Below are 27,526 nucleotides of genomic sequence, written 5' to 3'. Positions count from 1 at the left end.
GCCCTTCGGCCCTCCAAGTCTGCGCCGACCATGCTGCCCATCTAACCTAAAACCTTCTGCACTTTCGGGGTCTGTATCCCTCTATTGCCATCCTATTCATGTATTTGTCAAGACACCCCTTAAATGTCACTTTTGCATCTGTTTCCACCACCTCCTTCAGCAGCAGCAAGTTTCAGGCACCTACTAGCCTCTGTGTAAAAAAAAACTTTCCTCGTATATCTCCTCTAAACTTTGCCCCTCACACCTTGAACCTATGTTCCCTAGTAATTGACTCTTCCACCCTGGGAAAACTGCCCATACCCCTCATACTTTTGTGGACTTCTATCAGATCACCCCTCAAACCTTGTCGAACAAACCTCCTCATAGCTAATGCCCTCCATCCAGACAACATCCTGGTAAACCTCTTCTGTACACTCCCAGAGCCTCCACATCCTTCTGGTAGTGTGGCAAACAGAATTGAACAGTTTGGCAGGTTATTGGTGAGACCACATCTGGAGTACTGTGTCTGTATTGGTCACCTTATTTAAGGAAGTATGTAAATGCATTGGAAACCATTTAGAGAAGGTTTTCAGGACTTAATACCTGGAATGGATGTGTTGTCGTATGACGAAAGGCTGGACAGGCTAAGCTTGTATCCACTGGAGTTCAGAAGAGTAAGAGGTGACTTGATTGAAACATATATGATCCTATGGGGTCTTGACAGCTTGGATGTGGAGAAGATGTTTCCTCTTGTGGAAGAATCTAGAACTGGGTGTCACTGTTTAAAATAAGGGGTCGCCCATTTAAAAAGGAGATGAAGCAACATATTATCATTCAGAGTCGTCAGTGTTTGGAACTCTGCTGTCACCATCTTTTTAGGAAGACATTTTAAAAATATTTTTAAGACAGAAGAGGATGAATTCTTGGTACCCATAGGTTATCGGGGGTAGGCAGGATGCAGATTTGAAGTTACTATCAGAACAGCCATGATCTTATTTAATGGTGGAGCAGACTTGAGGGACTCGATGGCCTACTCAGGCTCTTTGTATGTTACCTAACTGTGTTGATTAAATGGTATCTGACCTCAACTCTAGGATCCTTTATTCATCTGTAGGTTTAATAGATATTGTGTTTCAAACCTGCAGTTGGAGAGCCATCATAGATCATCTGATGACCCATGACAAAACCACATTCAGGGATCTCATGAGTAAGTATTGGTATCAGTTTCCTATTTCTCTCCATTCCTTTGTGCATTCTTGTTTGTCTTTGACTATTTTTAGTTGTCACAGCTTTACTGTATCTTATGCAAATGTTTTTGTACTCTATAAAACTGTTGTAAGATATGCTCAAGAATTAGAATTTTTATAGAATCATACAGCACAGGAACAGGCCCTTTGGCCCACCATGTTTATGCCAACCATCAATACCAGTCTATAGTAATCCCATTTACCAGCACTTTGTCCATAGCCTTAGTAATTTAAGTGCTCGTCCAGATGCTTCTTAAATGAAATGAAATGAAAATCACTTATTGTCACGAGTAGGCTTCAATGAAGTTACTGTGAAAAGCCCCTAGTCGCCACATTCCGGCGCCTGTCCCGGGAGGCTGGTATGGGAATCGAACCGTGCTGCTGATTATCCTCATTGACTAGTCGTCATACTGTGAAAGGAATATACAGACACATAAGGATGTACAGAATGTTTGAAGAGGTTGGGGCTCTTTTCTATAATAGTGGAGACTGAATCTATTCGAAGTATTTAAAATTATTAAGGTATTTGATAGGTTAGGCGTTGTGGGAAAATCCAAAAGTACAAAGAACTAATTAAAATATAGCACAGAGGGGCCTTAAATACAAGATGATCACAACTAAATCCAGTAAGGAATTCAGAATAATCTTTACTCAAAAGAGTGCTGCAAATATAGAACTTACTACCATAAGGAGTGATTGAGCATGTAGTCTAGATGTATTTCTGGGGAAGCGAATAAGCATGTTACGCAAAGTTTGATCGAGGATAAATGCCAAAACAGATTAGCGTAATCATAAGATATACTCACATTGAGTTACAGACTTCATGATGTTGCACAGTACCTTGGTATGCTCCATACACAATAATGTACATTTCCCAACACCAGCTAGGTGTTGGATTCTGGAGGCAGAGATAGCTTGTGCACTTGATGTTGGTCACATTGCTTAAAATCTGTTTAACAAACCTCTTTTATTACTGATGCTTCTGTAGCACAGCTGAGTGCAGGAGCACAATGTGTCCTTAAAGTCATCATTAGCTAAAACGTGAACATCGATAAAGTTCATCAATGTATAGGGAAAATGTAATAGATGAAGCTCTAAATACCTTTATAAATAAGCACTATTGAAGTAAACAACATTATCGAAAGCCTGAATGCCTCATTTTTTTTAATGCCAAGTGTTCGAAATAAAACATCTTTTGCTGATGTTTTTCCAAATTTACTGCTGTTTGGAGCTCTCGGCTTTTTTCTCCACATTTTCTCCCAATTTTGATGATACCCGAAGTTGAAAATAATGTTTTTTTTTAAAGTAAGAAAAGCTGACATCAAAGATCCTTAATTACCAAGAAATGGAAAAATAAATCACGTTCTTGCTGATAAGAGCAGCACAAGCATTAGGAAGAGAGCGGCACTTCAACTGTTGGTGAAATGGACAGTATGCTGCTTAAATAAATCATAAAGCACTTGCAATGTTGAGCAGGTCAGAGCGAGAAACAAAGTTAATATTTTGGGTTAAGAACAAAGCTATCATCAGGACTCAGAAGCTGGGCAAAGTTAATGACTTGAGACTTAAAGCAAACATCTGAGTAATCATTAGTGTTGGGACTTGTAATGTATCAGAGACATTTTCCTGACCTGGTTGTGGGTTTCACTCCAACAGCTCGAGTTGCTGTGGCACAAAGCAGCTCACTCAATCTGTTTGCTAGCCGCGAGGCAGAACTGGAGCAGCGAGCAATGCTTCTAAAAAGACTGGCCTTTGCTATTTTTAGCAGTGAAGTGGATCAATACCAGAAGTACCTGCCAGACATACAAGGTTGGTAACACCGTTCAAATGTGTACTCATGGTCAAGCATCTTGCACAGAAAATGTCAACCAATTAAAACATTTTTGAATATCATTCAGCCTCACAAACCTGATAAAAGAAGTCCACACTCATGGTGATCAGTTGAAACATTTAAATTTTCATAATCTGTGGCTATTAGATATTACTGCCCTTTCAATGTTACAGAGCTTTACAAAGGAGAAAATGCTGGAAAATCTCAGCAGGTCTGGCAGCATCTGGAGGGAGAGAAAAGAGCTAACGTTTCGAGTCCAGATGACCCTTTGTCAAAAACAGGCATAGAAAGTGGGAGTTATTTATACTGTGGAGTGAGGGAATGAAAGATGAATCATGGCCACAGAAACCAAGGGGAAAGCTTTACAAAGCATTGTGTCCGGCACAGAAATTGGCCTTTTTGACCAACATAGGCTAGGCTTTCTCGTTCATCTGAGCCTCCTCCATCCTCTTCTTCTAAGCTGAGCACCATGTCCTTCCAATCCTTACTCCTTCACATGCTTATCTGGCCTCCATATTCACCCTACCAAGGCTATTCGCCTCAACCACTCCCTGTGGTAGCAAGTTCCTCTTTCTATCCACTCTGTGTAAAGCAGTTTCTCCTGAATTTGCTATTTAATTTATTAGTGACATATTTTTTGTCCTCAGTTATGAGCTTGCCTGCAGATGAAAAGAAACATTGGGGGCGATTCTTTGGGGACCTTAGCCCAAGCCAGGATTCCCACTGGCCCGTTGAATCGGGCGTGAGGCCCAAAACTGGACTCTAGCCGGGCATCAAACCCATCGCGCGCAGGTCTCCCGGCCCACTCGCCCTGCCGAAATCAGATTATCACCCAGGAACTAAAAGAACCGGATCAGAATTCATTAGCACCCATTTCAATCTCATTAGCAAGACTCACTTGGAATGCTGCAGCCTTCCGGGTTATCCTAGAATTTACAGGAGGCCATTCAGCCTATTGAGTCTGTACCGGTCCTTGGAAAGAGCACCCTACCTAAGCCCACACGTCCACCCTATCCCAGTAACCTCACCTAAACCTTTTGAACACTAAGGGCAATTTAGCATGGCCAATCCGCCTAACCTGCACATCTTTGGACTGTGGGAGGAAACTGTGAACTTTCTGGACTGTGGGAGGGAACAGGAGCACCCAGAGGAAACCCACGCAGACACGGGGAGAACGTGCAAACTCCACGCAGACAAGGCCTGAAGCGAACCCAGTGCCTGGTACTGTAAGGCAACGGTGCTAACCACTGCGCCGCCAAGCCACCCAAAGTAAAGTCACATAGTCCCAGATAACCATAGGTTGTTTTCCCCTTTGAAGGGGAGAGCTGACTGGTGGTGATTTAATCTGAGGAACACCACACCTCAGGTGAAGGGACAAGGTTGAGAAGGTAGGCCTTCATCTTGAGGCAATTTCAGAGGAGGGATTAGCTTTGTTTATTTTGATAGATCTTCACAGTTCATTAACTCTGAAGTGCTTCCCCTTTTGAACAGGTGTTTCTAACTGCAGTTTTTTAATCGAGGCTCTTTCTTTGTTCTGAAGTGTTTCCTCAGAAGAGCAGTGTTGTTTCTAACTGCTGTTTTTTTTCTCCTGGGGTGTCCTCTATTCCGAAGCCTTCCCTAGAAAGACCAGGTGCTCTGCATTGTTTTCTGCCGAGGTTTTCTCTGTAGTGAAGACTTTCTGTGAAAGACCAGGTGCTCTGTCTGACTGCTGCACCCTGGCTGTACCAACCTTTTTACAACTATTAGATCCAGCAAAACTCCTTTTCATTGTGTTTATTGCATTCTGGGTAAAAAGGAGTCTAGCACATATTATAAAGACTCCCTCTCCCCATTTGTTGATTCTACTTGTCCTTTAATATGAAGGTAATTAAAATCCCTCAAGGTTTTAATTGTATGTTCTTCATGTATTTCACATATTTGCCTAAAATGTGGAGAACTAAAAAGAAGGCATTGCTAAATTTGTTGTAAGATAGCGAGGTGGACCAAATGAGTGCAGGTTAATATGGAGAAGAGTGGACGGATAGAGGTGACGTCATGCAAAGGCACCAGTTTGGGAGCACTGGTAACGGCATCTCTGCCGTTCTCGCCGGCCCAGTACTCCACTAGCCCGGTGGTGGTAACGGCATTGAGGATCTGGGGGCAATGGACGAGGTATAAGAAAGTGGAGGGTGCGTCAGTCTGGACCTCAATTTGCAACAACCACAGGTTTGCGCCGGGCAGGATAGATGGCGGGTTCCGAAGTTGGCAGAGAGCAGGAATTTGACGGATCAGAGATCTATTCATAGATGGGAGTTTTCCCAGCCTGAAGGTGCTGGAGGACAAGTTCAAGCTGCTGCCGGGGAATGGCTTCAGATATTTACAAGTCCGGGACTTTCTGAGGAAACAGGTGTTGGCTTTCCCGCTGTTGCTGCCAGGGGGGATACAGGACACAGTAGCGTCCGGTACCTGGGTGGGGGAGGGGAAAGTGTTGGATATCTATCAGGAGTTGTTGGAGGTGGAGGGACTGAAGGGCAAGTGGGAGGAGGAGCTAGGTGTGGAGTTAGAGGCGGGTCTGTGGGTGGACGCCTTAAGCAGGGTTAATTCCTCCTCATCATGTGCCAGGCTCAGTCTAATACAGGTTAAGGTGGTACACCGGGCACACATGGCGGCGAGGATGAGCAAGTTTTTCGGGGTAGAAGATAGATGTGCGAGGTGTGCGGGAAGCCCAGTAAACCATGTCCATATGTTTTGGGCATGCCCGAAGCTTGGAGGATTCTGGATGGGTTTGCCAAGGCAATGTCCAAGGTTCTAGGTACGTGGGTGGTGCCGGATCCAGAGATGGCGATCTTTGGAGTGTCAGAAGACCCGGGAGTTCAGGGAGTGAAAGAGTCCGACATTCTGGCCTCTGCCTCCCTGGTAGCCCGGTGACGGATCCTTTTAATGTGGAGGGACTCGAAACCCCCGAGTGTGGAGACTTGGGTCAGTGATGTGGCTGGGTTTCCCAAGCTGGAGAAAATAAAGTTTGCCTTGAGGGGGCCAATGCTGGGGTTCTCTCTGAGGTGGCAGCCGTTCGTCGACTTTCTCGGGGAAAATTAAAATATCAGCAGAAGCAGCAATCTGAAGGAGGGGGCGGGCGGGTAGGTGCAATATGGTTAAGGGATGTACAGAAGGGGTTGGGTGGGAAATGTCTAGTTTACCATGTTGATGTTTATGTTATTATTTTGTTATTGTTATGAAAATTTTGCAAATGCTTCAATAAAAATATTCTTTTAAAAAAAATAATGGAGAAGATCATGGCACAATCTAAAGTAAAACTTCTAAACTCAAAAAAGGCTAACGTCACTGGGATGGGAGAGGCTCTAAAATGGAGCCAATGACTGACATGTAAACTGTAACAGAACAATTAGTGATTTTGGAGGAGGAGATATTTAAAGTGCAGGCATGGTACATTCATCAGGGGTGAAAGGCCAGTGATGGTCTTCATTAACAGGAAAGGATTTCATTCCTTGAACATCCAACCCATCTGCAAGCACTGACAGTGGGTCTTGTATGTGTAAGGAAGGGAAGCAGCCATGACGCCTATATATTTAATAGAACAGTACAGCACTGAACAGGCCCTTCGGCCCTCAATGTTGTGCCGAGCCATGATCACCCCACCCAAACCCACGCATCCACCCTATACCCGCAACCCAACAACCCCCCCCCCCCTTAACCTTACCCTTATTAGGACACTACGGGCAATTTAGCATGGCCAATCCACCTAACTCGCACATCTTTGGAGTGTGGGAGGAAACCGGAGCACCCGGAGGAAACCCACGCACACAGGGGGAGGACGTGCAGACTCCACACAGACAGTGACCCAGCCGGGAATCGAACCTGGGACCCTGGAGCTGTGAAGCATTTATGCTAACCACCATGCTACCCTGCTGCCCCTTTTTGCCAGAGCTTTTCGCTCCCACTCTGAGCCTTCAAGGTTCGATTTTTGGCAACAAGTCCTAGCCATTAAGGAGATGCCTGCTAACTCTTGTGAGGAAACCTCGGATGGAAGTTGAGGAGAAATTCATTATCAGTCATGTGACAATCTGAGTTACCATCAAGTAGGCCATAACTTTCCTAAAGCGTAAAGAAGTTTCTCCTCAAGCTCTCTTGCTGACCATCTTGAAATTGTGACCCCTGAGTCACTGGCATAACAACTGGTGGAAACAGAATATTGTTCTTTACCCTGTCAAAGTTGTTCAGAATTTTGAACACCTCAAAAAGGTCACCTCTTAATCTTCTCTGCTCCAAGGAGAACAAGCCCAATTTCTCCAATCTTTCCTTGGATCTAAAATTCCTCATTCCTGGTATCATTCTAGTAAATCACCTCTGCACTCTCTCCAAGGCTTTAACATCCTTCCTTAAATAATGTGCCCAGAACTGAACACAATACTCCAAATGTGGTCTGACCAATGATTTGTAAAGGTGTAGCATCACTTCCTTGCTTTTATACCCAATGCCTTTATTTATAATCCCAAGGATGTTAGAAGCCTTCTTCACAACTCTTCCAACTTGCCTGGCCACCTTTAGAAAATTGTGCACTTGAACCCTGAGATCCCTCTGCTCCTGTACGCCCCTCAGAGTTGTACCATTGGGCCTATATTGTCTCCCCATGCTTCTTCTACCAAAATGCATTACCTCACATTTCGCTGCATTGAAGCTCATCTGCCAGGTGTCTGCCCTTTTGGCCAACTTGTCAATGTCCCTCTGAAGTTGCTCCGCGTCATCCTCACAATTCACTATTCTCCCCAGCTTAGTATCATCTCCAAATTTAGAGATTTTTCTTCAACACCCACTTCTAAATCATTTATATAAATCAGAAAAAGCAAGGGTCCCAACTCTAAGCCCTGTAGAACACCACTTTCAACTCCTCTCCAGTCTGAGAAATGCCCATCTATACCTACCCTCTGTTTCCTGTCTCTTAGCCAACGTCTAACCATGCTGCCAAGGACCCATCAAACCCAAATATTTTTAATTTGTTAACCAGCCTGCCTGTGGCACTGTATCCAATGCTCTCAGAAAGTCCAAGTTTACAATATCCAAGGCACTACCTTCCAATGTGCTAATTGGGATACATTCAGAACAGATCTAGTAGTTCAAATTGGGCATCCATGAGATGCTGTGGGCCCTCATTAGCAGTGGAACTGAATTTTGCCACAATCTGTAACCTTGTAGCCCGACACGTCCCTCAGTCTACCATCACCATCAAGGCTGGGGATTATCTCTAGTTCAATGAGGAGTGTAGAAGAGCATACCATGAATATACTTAGATGAAGATGGGACTTTGCTTCCACAATGACTGAACCAGTATAGTCATGGACACGGTGCAGTCCATTTGCCAAGATGTGCCTGAAAGTCAGCTCACCGCAGCGCAGAGTGGCCGATAAAAACCGGGAGACCCCGCTCCGGGATCGACCTGGCTCACAACGCCTCGCGAGATCTAAGGCAGTCTCGTGAGACATTGTGGCATAAATTCCGCCCAATGTGGACGGGATCACTTAAAATCTGCATATTAAAGCAGATAGCTAGTTTCACTTTAATGTGCAGATTCCCGAGGTGCACGAGGATTTGGGGTCTATTCCCTTTGTCTCGGAGAACTCGGGCGAGCGCCGATTGGTACTGGTCTCCACAAAAGGGAATCAGATGACATAGTACTCGGGGGTCTCCCACGGAATCTCAGGCCACCAGCTGCATGCTCTTTGGGCAGGGTGATGCCCTGGCACTGCTGGTGCCACCTGGGAACCCTGGAAGTGCTAGCATGGCACTATAAAGATGCCAAGCTGGCTTTTTTTTTTGCACATCTGTGTGCGGTCTGGTCAAGGTGCCCACATTGGTGCGGTGGGGGGGGGGCTCTCTACAAAAGTGCATAGTGCATTGGGCTGAAGGACAAATCTGCAGGTGGTGAATGAACCAACACGACTGAAAAAAAATCTAGCTGATCTCATCCTCACCGATTGGTCGCAAAAGCTTCTGGGTGTGATTCAAGTAATTAGGAATAAAGTCCCATAGCGAGCACGTGTTTCACAGTGCTTGGGATAGAGCGCTTTTGCAATCTCTTTATAGGGGGCAAATTTGTCAAGTTGGAGGAGCTGGAGGAAGAGTATGAGTTGCCCAGGGGAATGGCTTTAGATGCCTGCAGGCTTGGGACTTTGTAAAGAGAGAGGTGCCGTCCTTCCCTGGGCTGCCGCCCCTGGGGTTGCAGGACAAGGTGCTGTCAAAGGGCAGAATAGGGGAGTGGAAGGTGTCAGATGTTCAGATGTCTATAAGGAGTTGATGGAGTGGGAGGGAGCCCTGGTGGGATATTAAGCGTACGTGGAAGGAGGAGCTGGGAGGGAAGGTGGGTGCTGAGAAGTGGGCGGAGGCTTTGCGCAGGGTGAATGCATCCTCGTCCTGTGCGAGGCTAAGCCTCATCCAGTTTAAAGTGGTACAGCACAGTAGCATTGTGGATAGCATAATTGCTTCACAGCTCCAGGGTCCCAGGTTCGATTCCGGCTTGGGTCACTGTCTGTGCGGAGTCTGCACATCCTCCCCGTGTGTGCGTGGGTTTCCTCCGGGTGCTCCGGTTTCCTCCCACAGTCCAAAGAGGTGCAGGTTAGGTGGATTGGCCATGATAAATTGCCCTTAGTATCCAAAATTTCCCTTAGTGTTGGGTGCGGTTACTGGGTTATGGGGATAGGGTGGAGGGGGGGGGGGGTGTCCCGTGAATCACTTCCACATGTTCTGGCCATGTCCAAAGTTGGGTGTTCTGAAAGGGTTCTCAGATGTGATGTCCGAGGTGTTGGGTGTGGAGGTGGTTCCCAGTCTAGAGGTGGGGATATTTGGGGTGTCGGAAGATGTCCGACCGTGGAGGGGTTTTCGAAGGGGGTGGTGGGGATTTTGTCGGACGAGGTTGGGTCTCGGGTCAGGCCGGGCTGGGGGCTCGCGATCTTTGTGGTAGCTTCGGAGCCGGGAGTGCAGGAGGCGAGAGAGGCCGGCATTCTGGCCTTTGCGTCTCTAGTAGCTCGGCGCAGGATTCTGTTACAGTGGAGGGACACGCGGCCCCCGAGTTCGAAGGCCTGGATCAACGACATGGCTGGGTTCATCAAGTTGGAGAGGATGAAGTTTGCCCTGAGAGGGTCAGTACAGGAGTTCTTTCGGCGGTGGCAGCCCTTTCTCGATTTCCTGGCGAAGGGGTAGAGAGTGGTCGGTCTCGGCAGCAACCTGGGGGGTGGGGTTTGTTATGTTATTTTTTTCTTTCTTGTATTGCTATTTGTTATTATTTATTTTAGGGGGGGGGAAGAGTTCTTTTCTTGTTCTGTTTTGGCGTGGAAACACGCCTTTTTTGTTTTAAATTGCGGGGAGAAAATTTGTTATTGTTATTGTTACTAAAAAAACTTGAATAAAAATTATTTTGTTCAAAAAAAATAATCCCACATCTAGCCTCCATAGCGGGCATTGTCCTCTCTCCAAGCTAACCCATAGATCCACCCAATGTGTGGCATGATCTGACACTACGATTGCCGAGTACTCCGGATCCACCATCCCCGGTATTAGAGCCCTGCTCAGAACAAAAAAGTCGATCCAAGAGTACACCTTGTGGACATGGGAGATAAAAGAAAACTCCGTCGCCCTTGGCTGTGCAAACCTCTATGGGTCTACTCCCCCCCCCCCCCCCCCCCCCCCCCCATCTGTTCCATAAACCCCTTCAATTCCTTTGCTGCGGCCGGCCTCCTCCCTGTCCTGGATTTTGACCAGTCCGATTCCAGATTAATGACTGTGTTAAAATCTCCTCCCATGATCAGTATATGTGACTCTAAGTCTGGGATCTTAACGAACACCCGCCTCATAAATTCCACATCGTCCCAATTCGGAGCATATACGTTCACGAGTACCACCTGCACACCCACCAGCTTCCCACTCACCGTTATGTACCTGCCCCCTCGTGTCTGACACGATTCTCCCTGCCTCAAATGCCACCCGTTTATTAATCAAGATCGCTACCCCCTGGTCTTTGAGTCCAGCCCTGAGTAGAATACTTGGCCAACCCACCCCTTTCTCAATCTATTCTGGTCTGTAACCTTTAGGTGTGTCTCTTGTAACACTGCCACGTCCGCCTTCAGCTTTCTCAAATGCGCGAACACGCGAGCCCCCTTGACCAGCCCATTCAGTCCTCTAATGTTCCATGTAATCAGCCTGCTCTGGGGACTTCCCATAACCCCCCCCCCCCCCCCCCCCTCTTTTTTTGGCCAGCCTCCAGTTCACGTCCCCGGCCTCCTCGAGCCCTCCCTTGGGCATCCTCCGTCTCCGACCTCCCATTTCTCCCCTCGTAACAGTTCCTCCCCTGTCAGCAAAGCGGCTCCCCACCCCCCCTCCCTCCCCCCTGGTAACAGCACCAGAAACCAAACCCCCCATATCAAGCTCAAGCTGATCACCTGCTCGCCCCCAACTGTGCTTCCGTGAGTCAGCTGACCGAGCTGACCTGATAGCTCTCACCTCTCCCCCCACTTGAATATACATATTCAAAGCATCACATTCCCCAGTAAACAGCAGAAAAAATAATGGAAAACAACCACAGAAAAAACAATCACAGAAACCCCCTCCTCCACCGAGCTCCAAGAAGACTAAGCTAATTTTAGCCATCGAAGCAGTCCCTTATTGCACATAACACTACTTATTCAAACCAGCACAAAAGTGATTGGCAACAAATCGCCATTGCAGTATCTCCGCAAGGATCCAGTTTCTTTAGTTCACATCCAGTATTTTTTCCCTGATGAAAGTCAATGCACCGTCCGGTGTTTCAAAGTAAAATTCCCGTTCCTCATATGTGGCCCACAGACGCGCTGGGTACAACATCCCGAACTTCACCCCCTTCTTAAAGAGGGCCGATTTTGCCCGATTAAACCCGGCTCGCCTCTTGGCCAAATCCGCGCCCAGGTCCTGATAAATGCGCAGCTCACAATTCTCCCACTTGCTGCTCCGTACTTTCTTGGTCCACCGCAGAACGTGTTCCTTGTCCAGGAATCGGTTAAAGTGTACCACCATCGCCCTCGGCGGCTTCTTCGCGAGGGCGCTGTGCGCTCCATCCACTTCCAGGGGCCGAGGGAACGCCTCAACCCCCATCAACTTCTTCAGCATGTTCATCACATAGGCCCTCGCATCCGATCCCTCACTGCCTTCAGGGAGGCCAACAATTCTGAGATTCTGCCTCCTGGACCTGTTCTCCAAGTCCTCCAGCTTCTCCTGCATCTTTTCTGGTGGTCATTCATCATCTCTATCTTGGTCTCCAGCACGGTTAGGTATTCCTCGTGCTCGCACACCTTTTACTCCACCTCCTGGATCGCTCTCCCGTGGATTTCTTGATTCTGCACAACCTGATCAATCGAAGCTTTGATCGGGTCCAACGTGTCCTCCTTCAGCTTGGCGAAGCAATCTCAGGAACAGAAACTTAACTCACAAAAGCATTCTGGCCATTACCGCCAAACAATTCTCCTTGCTTTTCCACAGCTAAAGCTTCTTTATTCTTGTGTCTCAAAAAACAGCAGTCCTTTTTCTGTGAGATACTGTGAAAGCTTTTGAAACTGCCATCTTAACTCCATGGGTTTCTGATAAGAGTTTCTCTCCCCATGGCAACTGGATCACATGGGCATTTCTCTGATCACCTTGTAAAGTTCAACATTGCTCTGCACTAGTAATATAGACTCCCAGGCTAATGCTCTGGGGACATGGATTTAACTTCCCACCACACGAGCTGGTGGAAATAAAATGCAATTAATTAATTAATCTGGAATTGAAAGCTTTCCTCAATAATGGTGACCATGAAACTATCATTGAGTATTATTTCTAAAAACATCTGGTTCACTGATGGGAGTCCGAGAAGGAAACCTGCTGTCCTCCTAGTCTGGCCTCTACATTTACCGAAACAAATTATCATGTGGATTATGCATATTTGGTGTATGTCATCTTGACAGCAAATGTAAACCATAAATTTATGGGGTTTTTTTGATTGATCTTTTAATTTTCATCATTTCAGAACGTCTGGTAGAAAGTCTGCGTCTACCACAGGTCCCCACGCTTCATGCCCAAGTGTTCCTCTTCTTCCGGGTGCTGCTGTTACGGATGTCTCCACGCCATCTCACCTCATTATGGCCCACTATGATTACAGAACTGGTAAGCTGACGAAAGGTCATCCATTTTTTGAGTTGTTCCAGATTTAATCACCATTGCTCAGTTTGCACATTAATCTTGTCAAAATGTAATTTTAAGGGAATCCAATCCAGCATCTCGTTCATTAACAGCTCATGCATTCCCCTCCAAACCTCACACCATCCTGATTTGGATCTATATCGCCATTATTGTTGGAACAAAATCTTACAACTTACTTTCTACTTGGCCATGGATGTACCTGCACCAGATAGTTGCAATGGTTAAAGAAGATGGCTCAGCGTCATCACCTTGGGAGAAGATAAAGATGGGCAACAAAGTGCCAACAACACAACATCCATGGAAGAAAAAAAAAAGTGTTGTGTTCCTTGAATTTTTAGACTTCTTTCACAGAATATGGGCATCGCTGGCTAGGCCAGCATTTATTATCTATTTCTTTACAAGATTTTGACTCCAGGACAGTGAAGGAATGGCAATATAGTTCCAAGTCATGATGTTTTTTTTGGCTTGGAGGGGAATCTGGAGGTGGTGATGTTCCCATGAATCTGCTGTCCTTGTTCCTCTTGGTGGTAGAGGTTGCAGGTTTGGAAGGTACTGTCGAAAGACCTTTGGTGAGTTACTGCAGTGCACTTGTAAATGGTACACACTACTGCCACTGTGTCTCTATGGTGGAGGGAGTGGTGTTGAGGCAGCACGGTAGCATGGTTGTTAGCATAAATGCTTCACAGCTCCAGGGTCCCAGGTTCGATTCCCGGCTGGGTCACTGTCTGTGCGGAGTCTGCACGTCCTCCCCGTGTGTGCGTGGGTTTCCTCCGGGTGCTCCGGTTTCCTCCCACAGTCCAAAGATGTGCGGGTTAGGTGGATTGGCCATGCTAAATTGCCCGTAGTGTCCTAAAAAGTAAGGTGGGGGGGGGTGGGGGGTTGTTGGGTTACGGGTATAGGGTGGATACGTGGGTTTGAGTAGGGTGATCATGGCTCGGCACAACATTGAGGGCCGAAGGGCCTGTTCTGTGCTGTACTGTTCTATGTTCTATGTCTATGTTCTATGAGTGGGGCACCAATCAAGTGGGTGCTTTGCCCTGGATTATTTTGAGCTTCTTGAATGTTACTGGAGTCGCACTTATCAAGGCAAGTGGAGAGTATTCCATTGCATTCCTGCCTTGCAGTTTGTAGATATGCTGCACAGGCTTTGGGGAATCAGGAGGTTAGTTATTTGCTGCAGAATTCCCAGCTTCTGACCTGCTTATTGTAGCCACAGTATGGCTCATCCAGTTCAGTGATGGACCCCAGGATTAACCCAGATACTAGACGCGATTTAACGGAAAAGTTTCTAAGTGTCATTTCGGGCGGGTCTGGCTGGGTGTTTCGCGTCTGCTTTGTCGGAGAGATCCACTCCGCTATTTAACCATACTTAGTTATTTGTTTGGGTCTTGGGGAGTTTCTCCCCGGCCTAGACCATGCTTTGAATTTTTTTCAGCAATGGGGAGCTGAACCCGCTGGCCAGACTGGCTCCTCAGAGATCGGTCTACCATTTTGAAAGGGTACCCCAATCTCTAAGTGAGCTTGAGGGTCCCCCTCATACCCCACCCATGGGCAATGTCACCCCCCCCCCCCCCCCCCCACACGCATGGGCATCAACCCATACCCTCCAAGTGAGGACACCTCACTATGGGGCCGCTGAGAGCCCTCCCTTTTCAGGCCTCCCCACGCCCCTTTCAGGAGCCCCACCCTTCACCCCCCCTCCAATGTTTTGGAGGCCGTTTCATACCCGCCTCATCTCTCTCTTCTCTTCTCTCCCCCCCCCCTTAATAGGCATGATCCCCCCTTAGGCCCAGGCCCATGGCAGTGCCATCCTGCCACCAGGAAACCAAGGCACTGGCACCATGGTGGAGCCCTGCCATCCTGGCAGAACTGCCGGGATGCCAGAAGGAGAGCCAGGGTGGCATGCTGCCCTGCCTCTGACCACCCAGGGGTTTCTAATGGCCTGGGAGATCCCCCAGGTGCCGTTACGCAACGGCACCCGCATGACCTCTTGCCTGGGTGCCAGTTAATAACGAGAGGTCGTTAGATAGGGCGTCCATCTCTTTAATGAGATTGCCCTTAATTGGTGATAATTGACGTGTCAGTACGTCTATGATCCGTAACCCGCCAACGAGAGCAGGCCGATAGTTTGCAAACTGGCCGGTGCCTGCCCGGACCCGGGTTTTGGCCTCTTCCGCGATCTAAACAGCACGGGTGCAATGGTATTAAATTGTGCCCATTATTCAGCCTTATTCTAGAGTTGGGAGTAAATCATAGAAGCAGGAGAAAATTATTGAAAGTGTTTGACACTCAAATCCCACAATCTATGAATGATCACTCCCACAAATTACTTAATTCTTTGACCATTTTCTCCCATCTACCTTGAGTTACATAAGAACTGGCTGAAAAAAATCTTGTGAGTTTAAACCAATGTTTCATACATTACTCATCCATATCCATTAGAAGCTTACCTTGTTGAAATGGAGACAATACATTTAAGAATTTGTATTTATATTTATAGCGTCTCCATAAGAGACGGGAGATATAATGGTAATATCACTGGATTAATAATCCAGAGGTCTAGGCTAATGCTCTCGGGATATGGGTTCAAATCCCATTATGGTAGCTGGTGGAATTTAAATTAATTTAGTTAATAAAATCTGGAATTGCAAGCGTGTCACCATAAAACTATCACTCTCATAAAAAATTGTCTGGTTCACAAATGGCCTTTAGGGAAGGAAATCTGTCATCCTTACTTGGCCTGGTGAGCAATGTTTTTGGCTCTGAAATAGCAATCCACTCAGTTCAAAGGCAATTAGGCTGAAGATCAAATGTTGGCCTTGTCAGCAATCCACTGAAAGAATAAAAAACTCTTCCTCACAAATATTATCATATTTGATAAGTGAGGACTTAGCTGTGAATGCCTCTGCTCTGACTGCACTGTAGTTTTTATTTTCAACTTGATCCTTAAACCTTTTAATAATAATTATCTTTTATTAGTGTCACAAGTAGGCTGACATTAACACTGCAATGAAGTTACTGTGAAAAACCCCTAGTCGCCACACTACAGTGCCTGTTCGGGTACACAGGGAGAATTCAGAATGTCCAGTTCACCTAACAAGCACATCTTTCGGGACTTGTGGGAGGAAACCGGAGCACCCGGAGGAAACCCATGCAGACATGGGGAGAATGCGCCGATTCCACACAGACAGTGACCTAAGCTGAGAATCGAACCTGGGAACTTAGTGCGGTGAAGCAACAGTGCTAACTTCTTCCATTGAAGAAAAAAATCTGTTGTGCTTTGTAGAGGGGAGCTGCACCTTCTGCTCTGCTCATTCAGTGTTACATGATAACCCACCTAGTGTCTTTTTTATGAGATATTTCTGCTGTGACTTGCTAGCAAGGTGTGTTGTTTCAGTGGCTAATCGGGAATAAGAACATAAGAACTAGGCCATCTGGCCCCTCGAGCCTGCTCCGCCATTCAATTAGATCATGGCTGATCTTTTGTGGACTCAGCTCCACTTTCCGGCCCGAACACCATAACCCTTAATCCCTTTATTCTTCAAAAAACTATCTATCTTTACCTTAAAAACATGTAATGAAGGAGCCTCAACTGCTTCACTGGGCAAGGAATTCCATAGATTCACAACCCTTTGGGTGAAGAAGTTCCTCCTAAACTCAGTCCTAAATCTACTTCCCCTTATTTTGAGGCTATGTCCCCTAGTTCTGCTGTCACCCGCCAGTGGAAACAACCTGCCCGCATCTATCCTATCTATTCCCTTCATAATTTTAAATGTTTCTATAAGATCCCCCCTCATCCTTCTAAATTCCAACGAGTACAGTCCCAGTCTACTCAACCTCTCCTCATAATCCAACCCCTTCAGCTCTGGGATTAACCTAGTGAATCTCCTCTGCACACCCTCCAGCGCCAGTACGTCCTTTCTCAAGTAAGGAGACCAAAACTGAACACAATACTCCAGGTGTGGCCGCACTAACACCTTATACAATTGCAACATAACCTCCCTAGTCTTAAACTCCATCCCTCTAGCAATGAAGGACAACATTCCATTTGCCTTCTTAATCACCTGTTGCACTTGTAAACCAACCTTCTGTGACTCATGCACTAGCACACCCAAGTCTCTCCCATGCCTGTCACTGGTGGGAGGATTAGCACGTTGATTATCATGATTGTGTCATGAACACCTGGCTCACAGGCAGGGCGCTACCTACTGAGGCACAAGACTTGGGAAAATAATAATATGTTTTATTTAATCAATTTTAAGCAATTACATTGACCATCATCTTCTCATTCCTTAAAGGTGCAAGTATTTTTGCTGATTGAGCAGGAACTGACAGCAGATGAAGATATTTCAAGGTAAAGGGTTCCTCAGACCATCATTGTGATGTAACTGCAGTTTCCCACATTTATTTCCTGGTCTCTTGTTGGGGGAATGGGCTGTTTGTTCTCTTATAGGCGCAGAGTGAAAATATAGACTGCATGGTTGGGTTATCCTTGTCAAGTTCAGATTCAAAATGCGACACTGAAGCATTTGCTGCAAGAATGGCTTAAAGAAAGAAATGCCAACTTCAACTTTTAATGCAATGACCCTTTTGGAAGTGCACTAAATGAACTTTCAACCGCTGTGTCTTTCAAGATACCATTTCAGCACCTCCAAGCCTGAAACTTTCCCACTTCCTGTGGCAGCTCTGGTTGAGGTTTGAACTTTATTGGCACTTACTGCTGAATTACTTGCTTTGAAAATCCAAGTTCACAGAATCAAAAAATCATTACAGTGCAAAAGGAGGCCATTTGGTCCATTGTGTCTGCACCAGCTCTCCAAACAAGCATCAATGCCATTCTCTTTTCTTTTCCCAGTACCACTGCACATTGTTTCCATTCAAGTCATCATCTAATGTCCTCTTAAAAGCCTCAATTGGACCTGGCTGCACCACACCGACAGTGTATTCCAGACCTCAACCATTTGTGGTGTGTCATAGAATCATAAAATCTCTACAGTGCTGAAGGAGCCCATTCAGCCCATCAAGTATGCACTGACTCTCTGAAAGAATACTCCACCCAGGCCCACTCCCTCTCCCTATCCCTGTAACCCTGCAACTCTGCAACTCTCATTATCCTAGGACACTGAGGGGAAATTTAGCATGGCCAGTCCACCTAACCTGCACATCTTTGGACTGTGGGGGAAAAAAACGAAGCACCCGTACCACCACTCTGAGCCTTCTTTTCTCCAAGGAGAACAATCCCAACCTCTCTAATCTAACCTCATAACCAAAGTTTCTCATTCCTGGAACCATTCTTGTAAACATAGAACATAGAACAGTACAGCACAGAACAGGCCCTTCGGCCCTCGATGTTGTGCCGAACAATGATCACCCCACTTAAACCCACGTAACCCGTATACCCGTAACCCAACAATCCCCTCATTAACCTTACACTACGGGCAATTTAGCATGGTCAATCCACCTAACCCGCACATCTTTGGACTGTGGGAGGAAACCGGAGCACCCGGAGGAAACCCACGCACACACGGGGAGGACGTGCAGACTCCACACAGACAGTGACCCAGCCGGGAATCGAACCTGGGACCCTGGAGCTGTGAAGCATTGATGCTAACCACCATGCTACCGTGAGGCCCTCTTCCGCACTCTCTCCAATGTATTCACATCCTTCCTATAGTGTGACACCAGAACTGTACACAATGCTCCAGCTGAGGTCAAACTAATGTCTTGTATAAGTACAGCATAACCTCCTTGCTCTAGTACTCTGTGCCCCTATTAATAAAGCCTGGAATACTGTACGCTTTATTAACTGCTCTGTCCACCTGTCTTACCACCTTCAATGATCTGTGCACATATACACCCAGGTCCTGCTGCTCCTGCACCCGTTTAAGAATTTTACCCCTTATTTTATATTGTCTTTCCATGTTCTTCCTACCAAAATACATCACCTCACACTTCTCCACATTGAACTTTATCTGTCACCTATCTGCCCACTCCACCTACTTGACTATGTTGTTTTGAAGTTCTTCACTGTCTTTCTCACAGTTTACATTACTTCCAAGTTTTGGCTCAACCGCAAACTTTGAAATTGTCCCCTGCACACCAAGATCTAGGTCATTAATATCTGTCAGGATAATCAAGGCTCCCAATACCGACCCCAAGTTGTTCCAACAGAACCTCAAATTCCAAATTTCTCTCGGTCAAATCTCAACCCCTATTCAATTTGACTGAAGTGCCACAGTATTAGCAAGAATTTTTTAGATAATCAAACTTTAGTTGCACAGACTGCAGATTCACTCCCACAGTGTGCCATGCTTGCAATTTGTCTCCTACCTCCAATTTTAGATTCTGTTTGCATTTATGGGTCTCACAGTCAGCAATAATATTTTCCTCAAATTCCAAAAACATAAGTTCCTGAAATAAAAAAAAGCAAACACAACTTAATGGAGAAACTATTTATCCTTTTATTATTCTAGAACAACCGATGTTTAAAAAATGAATGTGTATCATGTTGTTCAATAGCATGATAGAGGTGATTTAAAGAAGTATTGTTATTCTTTAAGTGACAAAGAAGGATTTGATTAAAGGAAAGTTTCAGAAAAAGGACCACCCCTCCAGAATTTTCCAGTTTAGTTGCCATCCTGGATTGGTGCAGCCTTTATGGTTTCTGAAGTTCACATACTCGAATAATACTCTTTTCATCTCAGTTCAATACAGACCAAAATGATTGAATGTGACACCAGTTGGGAGTAAATCGACGATCTTAGTATACTGCAAGGCTGGCTAATGAAATAAATTCAAGATATATATACAGTAGTAGATGGGCTTTAAGGTTGGAGTGAATGCTGACATTGAGCACAGCAGATGGATGTTTCACTAGTACTGATCTGGGACTGCTTGCTGCTCACACTAGTTGTTGAGAAGAGTAACGTTCCATTCTCCAGTACTGACGTGCTCATTTTTTTTTGAAAAGCCCCTGAAAATGCACCACTGAATGTCTAGGCCAGCACATTCTCAAAAGGCCTTTGTAAACTTTTACTTACAGATAATGTATCAAAATACGGAGTAAACATTTACCATTGTTAACTCACTTATCCATTTCAGAACTGCTGGACCATCAGTCTCTGGCTTGGAAACGACCTTTCTGGGAGGTAATGGGTTCTCCACATCCTACAACAACCAGCGGTGGCTTGGCCTGTACCTATCTGCATGCAAATTCCTGGATTTGGCTTTGACCTTGCCCTCTGAAAACCTTCCCCAATTTCAGATGTAAGTGAAGGGAGATATTATTTCCCATCAAGCACAGAATCTAGTCAGAAGTTGCTAATGTTATTGTGGCTGTTTCCCAGTAATATTTTCCAGGGTTAATAGAGAAGTGAAAAACATTTAAAAGATTTGAATGCAAGACATCATTTTTTAATCGATGTTGGTATCCCATGTACAAGGAATTTTCACTTACATTCTTGAAAATCACGATTTTAAGTGAAAGAAGTTGAAGTAAATGATGGGTTCCATTCGGAATCGATGTTAAAGCCAGAGTTATGTCCCTGTAGACATTTGTCACCCAGGAAAAAAAACGATATACAAGTTGAAAAACCGTACCGTACATATGTAGTACTGTGCATTCCTAGCTTGAAAAACAAAATAAATCAATAAATATAAAAAAGATACATGATATATTTAAAAATTACCTCACCTTCAATTCACCTGAGGAAGGAGCAGTGCTCCGAAAGCTAGTGATTCGAAACAAACCTGTTGGACTTTAACCTGGTGATGTAAGACTTCTGACTGTGCTCACCCCAGTCCAACGCCGGCATCTCCATATCATAGGTAATTTATTGGCAGCAACTGGTTGGTGTAGGAAGCTTCTTGAAACCTGGGATTACGACTGCCCTCCACCATAGGTGGAGCGTGGGAACTTCAGTTCAATCGGAACCAGCAATGGAGCAGCTGGAAACAGATTCTGTTCAGAATCGAGGGTGCGAAACAGGGCTGGAGATGTTCAATCTAAAGAAATGCCATATTGGGCATGAAACGTTAGCTCTGTTACTCTCTCCACAGATACTGCCAGACCTGGGTTTTTCCAGCACTTGGTTTTTATTTCAAATCTCCAGCATCTGCAGTATCTTGCTTAAATACTGGGAAGATCGTTCCCTGCCGAGGCAAAGGGTCACATACTCAGAATAAGAGCCATTTAGCACTCAGATGAGAATTTTTTTCACTTTAGGGGTTGTGAATCTTTGGAATTTTCAATCCCAAAATGCTGTGGATGCTTAGTCATTGGTTATATTGAAATCAGTGATCAATAAGTTTTTGGATACTGAGAGATAATAGGGATAATGTGGGAATGTGTAGCTGAAATGGCAAATTAGCCACTTGTTGAATGGCAGAGAAAACTTGAGGGGGCAAAAGACCTACATTTGCTCCTATTTCTTGTGTTCTAGTGCAAAACCTTAATTTGTTTCGAGGTGGCATGATGGTGCAGTTGTTAGTACTAAGAGGATCCAGGTTCGATCCGGCTCTGCGTCACTGTCCATGTGGAGTTTGTACATTCTCCTCCTGTCTGCACGGGGGCTCACCTCCACATCCCAAAGATGTGCAGAGTAGGTGGATTGGCCATACTAAATTGCCCCTTAATTGGAAAAAAGAATTGGGTACTTTAAATTGAAAAAGAGTATAATTTGTTTCACTACTAATGTGTGCTCAAAGTTATATTATTGCAACATATAGGAATCATCTTTGGCTCATTGTGCTATTTTTCATAGATTTTTTAGCACAGGAATTTACTTGATATATTTGGGTTTTTTTTATTATTTCTCAATGCAAACTCTAGGAAAAGGACATACCCAACATGAGAAATAGATTGAATGCAATTTCAAGCATCATTATGCCATCTACATATAGACCACTTTGGTAACTTCATTCACCAAATTAAACTGTGGATGGGCACTGTCAGTATTATTATGTTAGCCCCGCCGTATGTATGTGCATTTGACACTGGTTAACCTGCAGAGAGCAAATGCATTGCATAATCTGATATGAAAAATGCAGCTATATATTGTGGGTAGATATAAATTCTAGTTGATTTCTAAGACTTTATTACATTTGGAACAGCTATTTAGAATGCACCAAATCACAAATGAATCTACTCAAGCAAAATTATATTTCTGTCAATACTTCTGCTAAATAATTTTCATGCTTTGACTTTGCAAATGCTTTCGAAACATGTTTAAAGTAATGTAGTTGCATTAATACAACAAACTTTAAATCATTCTATATGTTTAGGTATCGTTGGGCTTTCATTCCAGAAGTTTCTGATGATTCAGGATTGGAGGTTCGCAGACAGGGAACCCATCAAAGAGAATTTAAGCCTTATGTAGTTCGATTGGCCAAACTGCTGAGGAAACGTGCAAAGGTATTTTCTTTCCTCTATCTCTCCAATTGTATCCTTATTCCAACTTTCCTCAAGGCATTGACTTCTTGCCTGGGTATGTTTCGAAACTACCCCCAGTATCTCAGATAAGTGGTCAGTATTCATACATGACACTTGATTGTGACCGTCAGGAAGCTAGTCACTGCTGAGTACCATCCAAATTGAAGACCTAATATATGTTGGGTGAGCTAACAGATTCATTGAGCTATCTGGAAACTCAAACCCAATTTCAGGCACTCTTCTAGTTCACACAGATACATAGAACATAGAACGATACAGCGCAGTACAGGCCCTTCGGCCCTCGATGTTGCACCGACATGGAAAAAAAATCTAAAGGCCATCTAACCTACACTATGCCCTTATCATCCATATGCTTATCCAATAAATTTTTTAATGCCCTCAATGTTGGCGAGTTCACTACTGTTGCAGGTAGGGCATTCCACGGCCTCACCACTCTTTGCGTAAAAAACCCACCTCTGACCTCTGTCCTATATCTATTACCCCTCAATTTAAGGCTATGTCCCTTCGTGCTAGCCACCTCCAGAGACAGAGAGAAGGCTCTCGCTGTCCACCCTATCTAACCCTCTGATCATTTTGTATGCCTCTATTAAGTCACCTCTTAACCTTCTTCTCTCTAACGAAAACAACCTCAAGTCCATCAGCCTTTCCTCATAAGATTTTCCCTCCATACCAGGCAACATCCTGGTAAATCTCCTCTGCACCCGTTCCAAAGCTTCCACGTCCTTCCTATAATGAGGCGACCAGAACTGTACGCAATACTCCAAATGCGGCCGTACTAGAGTTTTGTACAACTGCAACATGACCTCATGGCTCCGGAACTCAATCCCTCTACCAATAAAGGCCAACACACCATAGGCCTTCTTCACAACCCTATCAACCTGGGTGGCAACTTTCAGGGATCTATGTACATGGACACCGAGATCCCTCTGCTCATCCACACTGCCAAGAATTTTACCATTAGCCAAATATTCCACATTTCTGTTATTCTTTCCAAAGTGAATCACCTCACACTTCTCCACATTAAACTCCATTTGCCACCTCTCAGCCCAGCTCTGCAGCTTATCTATGTCCCTCTGTAACCTGCAACATCCTTCCGCACTGTCTACAACTCCACCGACTTTAGTGTCGTCTGCAAATTTACTCACCCATCCTTCTGCGCCCTCCTCTAGGTCATTTATAAAAATGACAAACAGCAACGGCCCCAGAACAGATCCTTGTGGTACGCCACTCGTAACTGAACTCCATTCTGAACATTTCCCATCAACTACCACTCTCTGTCTTCTTTCAACTAGCCAATTTCTGATCCACATCTCTAAATCACCCTCAATCCCCAGCCTTCGTATTTTCTGCAATAGCCGACCGTGGGGAACCTTATCAAACGCTTTACTGAAATCCATATACACCACATCAACTGCTCTACCCTCGTCTACCTGTTCAGTCACCTTCTCAAAGAACTCGATAAGGTTTGTGAGGCATGACCTACCCTTCACAAAACCATGCTGACTGTCCCTAATCATATTATTCCTATCTAGATGATTATAAATCGTATCTTTTATAATCCTCTCCAAGACTTTACCCACCACAGATGTTAGGCTCACCGGCCTATAGTTACCGGGGTTATCTCTACTCCCCTTCTTGAACAAAGGGACCACATTTGCTATCCTCCAGTCCTCTGGCACTATTCCTGTAGCCAATGATGACCTAAAAATCAAAGCCAAAGGCTCAGCAATCTCTTCCCTGGCTTCCCAGAGAATCCTAGGATAAATCCCATCCGGCCCCGGGGACTTATCTATTTTCACCTTGTCCAGAATTGCCAACACTTCTTCCCTACGCACCTCAATGCCATCTATTCTAATAGCCTGGGTCTCAGCATTCTCCTCCACAATATTATCTTTTTCTTGAGTGAATACTGACGAAAAGTATTCATTTAGTATCTCGCTTATCTCCTCAGCCTCCACACACAACTTCCCACCACTGTCCTTGACTGGCCCTACTCTTACCCTAGTCATTCTTTTATTCCTGACATACCTATAGAAAGCTTTTGGGTTTTCCTTGATCCTACCTGCCAAAGACTTCTCATGTCCCCTCCTTGCTCGTCTCAGCTCTCTCTTTAGATCCTTCCTCGCTTCCTTGTAACTATCAAGCGCCCCAACTGAAACTTCATGCCTCATCTTCACATAGGCCTCCTTCTTCCTCTTAACAAGAGATTCCACTTCTTTGGTAAACCACGGTTCCCTCGCTCGACCCCTTCCTCCCTGCCTGACTGGTACGTACTTATCAAGAACATGCAATAGCTGTTCCTTGAACAAGCTCCACATATCCAGTGTGCCCAACCCTTGCAGCCTACTTCTCCAACCAACACATCCTAAGTCATGTCTAATGGCATCATAATTGCCCTTCCCCCAGCTATAACTCTTGCCCTGCGGGGTATACTTATCCCTTTCCATCACTAACGTAAAGGTCACCGAATTGTGGTCACTGTTTCCAAAGTGCTCACCTACCTCCAGATCTAACACCTGGCCTGGTTCATTACCCAAAACCAAATCCAATGTGGCCTCGCCTCTTGTTGGCCTGTCAACATATTGTGTCAGGAAACCCTCCTGCACACATTGTACAAAGAATGACCCATCTAATGTACTCGAACTATATCTTTTCCAGTCAATATTTGGAAAGTAAAAGTCTCCCATAACAACTACCCTGTTACTTTCGCTCTTTTCCAGAATCATCTTCGCCATCCTTTCCTCTACATCCCTAGAACTATTAGGTGGCCTATAGAAAACTCCCAACAGGGTGACCTCTCCTTTCCTGTTTCTAACCTCAGCCCATACTACCTCGGAAGAAGCGTCCCCATCTAGCATCCTTTCCGCCACCTTAATACTGTCCTTGACTAGCAGCGCCACACCTCCCCCTCTTTTGCCCCCTTCTCTGAGCTTACTAAAACACCTAAACCCCGGAACCTGCAACAACCATTCCTGTCCCTGCTCTATCCATGTCTCTGAAATGGCCACAACATCGAAGTCCCAGGTACCAACCCATGCTGCCAGTTCCCCAACCTTATTTCGTATACTCCTGGCATTGAAGTAGACACACTTCAAACCACCTACCTGAACACTGGCACCCTCCTGCGAAGTCAAATCTGTGCTCCTGACCTCTATACTCTCAATCTCCCGTACCCCAAAACTACAATCCAGGTTCCCATGCCCCTGCTGAATTAGTTTAAACCCCCCCAAAGAGCACTAACAAATCTCCCCCCCAGGATATTGGTGCCCCTCAGGTTCAGATGTAGACCATCCTGTCTATAGAGGTCCCACCTTCCCCAGAAAGAGCCCCAGTTATCCAGAAATCTGAATCCCTCCCGCCTGCACCATCCCTGTAGCCACGTGTTTAATTGCTCTCTCTCCCTATTCCTCATCTCACTATCACGTGGCATGGGCAACAACCCAGAGATAACAACTCTGTTTGTTCTCGCTCTGAGCTTCCATCCTAGCTCCCTAAAGGCCTGCCTGACATCCTTGTCCCCTTTCCTACCTATGTCGTTAGTGCCAATGTGGACTACGACTTGGGGCTGCTCCCCCTCCCCCTTAAGGACCCGGAAAACACGATCCGAGACATCACGTACCCTTGCACCTGGGAGGCAACATACCAAACGTGAGTCTCTCTCGCTCCCACAAAATCTCCTATCTGTGCCCCTGACTATTGAGTCCCCAATTACTAATGTTCTACTCCTTTCCCCCCTTCCCTTCTGAGCAACAGGGACAGACTCCGTGCCAGAGGCCCGTACCCCATGGCTTACCCCTGGTAAGTCGTCCCCCCCACAAGTATCCAAAACGGTATACTTGTTACTCAGGGGAACGACCGCAGGGGGTCCCTGCACTGACTGCTTCTTCCCAGTCCCTCTTACAGTTACCCACCTATCTCCAGTCTTTGGTGTAACTACTTCCCTGAAGCTCCTATCTATGACCCCCTCTGCCTCCCGAATGATCCGAAGTTCATCCAGCTCAAGCTCCAGGTCCCTAACACGGTTTTTGAGGAGCTGGAGTTGGGTGCACTTCCCACAGATGAAATCAGCAGGGACACTGACGGCGTCCCTCACCTCAAACATTCTGCAGGAGGAGCATTGTACTGCCTTCCCTGACATCACCTCTAGATTTAAAAAAAAACAAGAAAAAGAAAAAGAAAGAAGAGCTTACCTGATATTACCTCAAACCCTGCTCCCGCTGAAAGGTAAGCAAATTTAAAGGCACTCACTCGCCTTCACGACAGGCCCCTGCTCCCGCTTCCCAACCACCGTGGGGTGGGGGGGTTGGTTAGAGGAGGAGGTAGGGTGGGAAACACTCACGAAGTGTTTCGGGTTTAACTGTCACTTGCCAACAGCCTCTCCACAAACCACCTTCAACTTAGGCTGACCGCACTGCACGTATGCAAATTCCCCCAGAACAGCTGATCAGTAGCTCTGCTCTGCTGCCCTCTGCTGGATGATTGCCTTCACTCAAACTCCTCGGGTCTACTTCGCAGATTCACCTTCAACTTAGGCTGACCGCACTGCACGTATGCAAATTCCCCCAGAACAGCTGATCAGTAGCTCTGCTCTGCTGCCCTCTGCTGGATGATTGCCTTCACTCAAACTCCTCGGGTCTACTTCGCAGATTCACCTTCAACTTAGGCTGACCGCACTGCACGTATGCAAATTCCCCCAGAACAGCTGATCAGTAGCTCTGCTCTGCTGCCCTCTGCTGGATGATTGCCTTCACTCAAACTCCTCGGGTCTACTTCGCAGATTCACCTTCAACTTAGGCTGACCGCACTGCACGTATGCAAATT

General features: G+C 45.7%; 1 protein-coding gene across 8 annotated transcripts in view; it reads left to right on the top strand.

The window, feature by feature from the left end:
* The window catches only part of dop1a (DOP1 leucine zipper like protein A), a 283,413-nt gene that overhangs the window by 245,957 nt on the left and 9,930 nt on the right, over positions 1–27,526 (top strand). For all 8 annotated transcript variants that reach the window (XM_038802463.1, XM_038802473.1, XM_038802504.1 and 5 more), the window contains 6 exons: positions 1,125–1,186; positions 2,883–3,035; positions 13,082–13,218; positions 17,553–17,608; positions 20,356–20,520; positions 22,537–22,666. In XM_038802463.1, the coding sequence (XP_038658391.1) occupies positions 1,125–1,186; positions 2,883–3,035; positions 13,082–13,218; positions 17,553–17,608; positions 20,356–20,520; positions 22,537–22,666 (703 nt within the window). The remainder of the gene's footprint in view (positions 1–1,124; positions 1,187–2,882; positions 3,036–13,081; positions 13,219–17,552; positions 17,609–20,355; positions 20,521–22,536; positions 22,667–27,526) is intronic.

Source organism: Scyliorhinus canicula, chromosome 1 (genome assembly GCF_902713615.1).
Source record: "Scyliorhinus canicula chromosome 1, sScyCan1.1, whole genome shotgun sequence".
NCBI classification, from domain to species: domain Eukaryota; kingdom Metazoa; phylum Chordata; class Chondrichthyes; order Carcharhiniformes; family Scyliorhinidae; genus Scyliorhinus; species Scyliorhinus canicula.
This window is presented reverse-complemented; position numbering and strand designations above follow the sequence as displayed.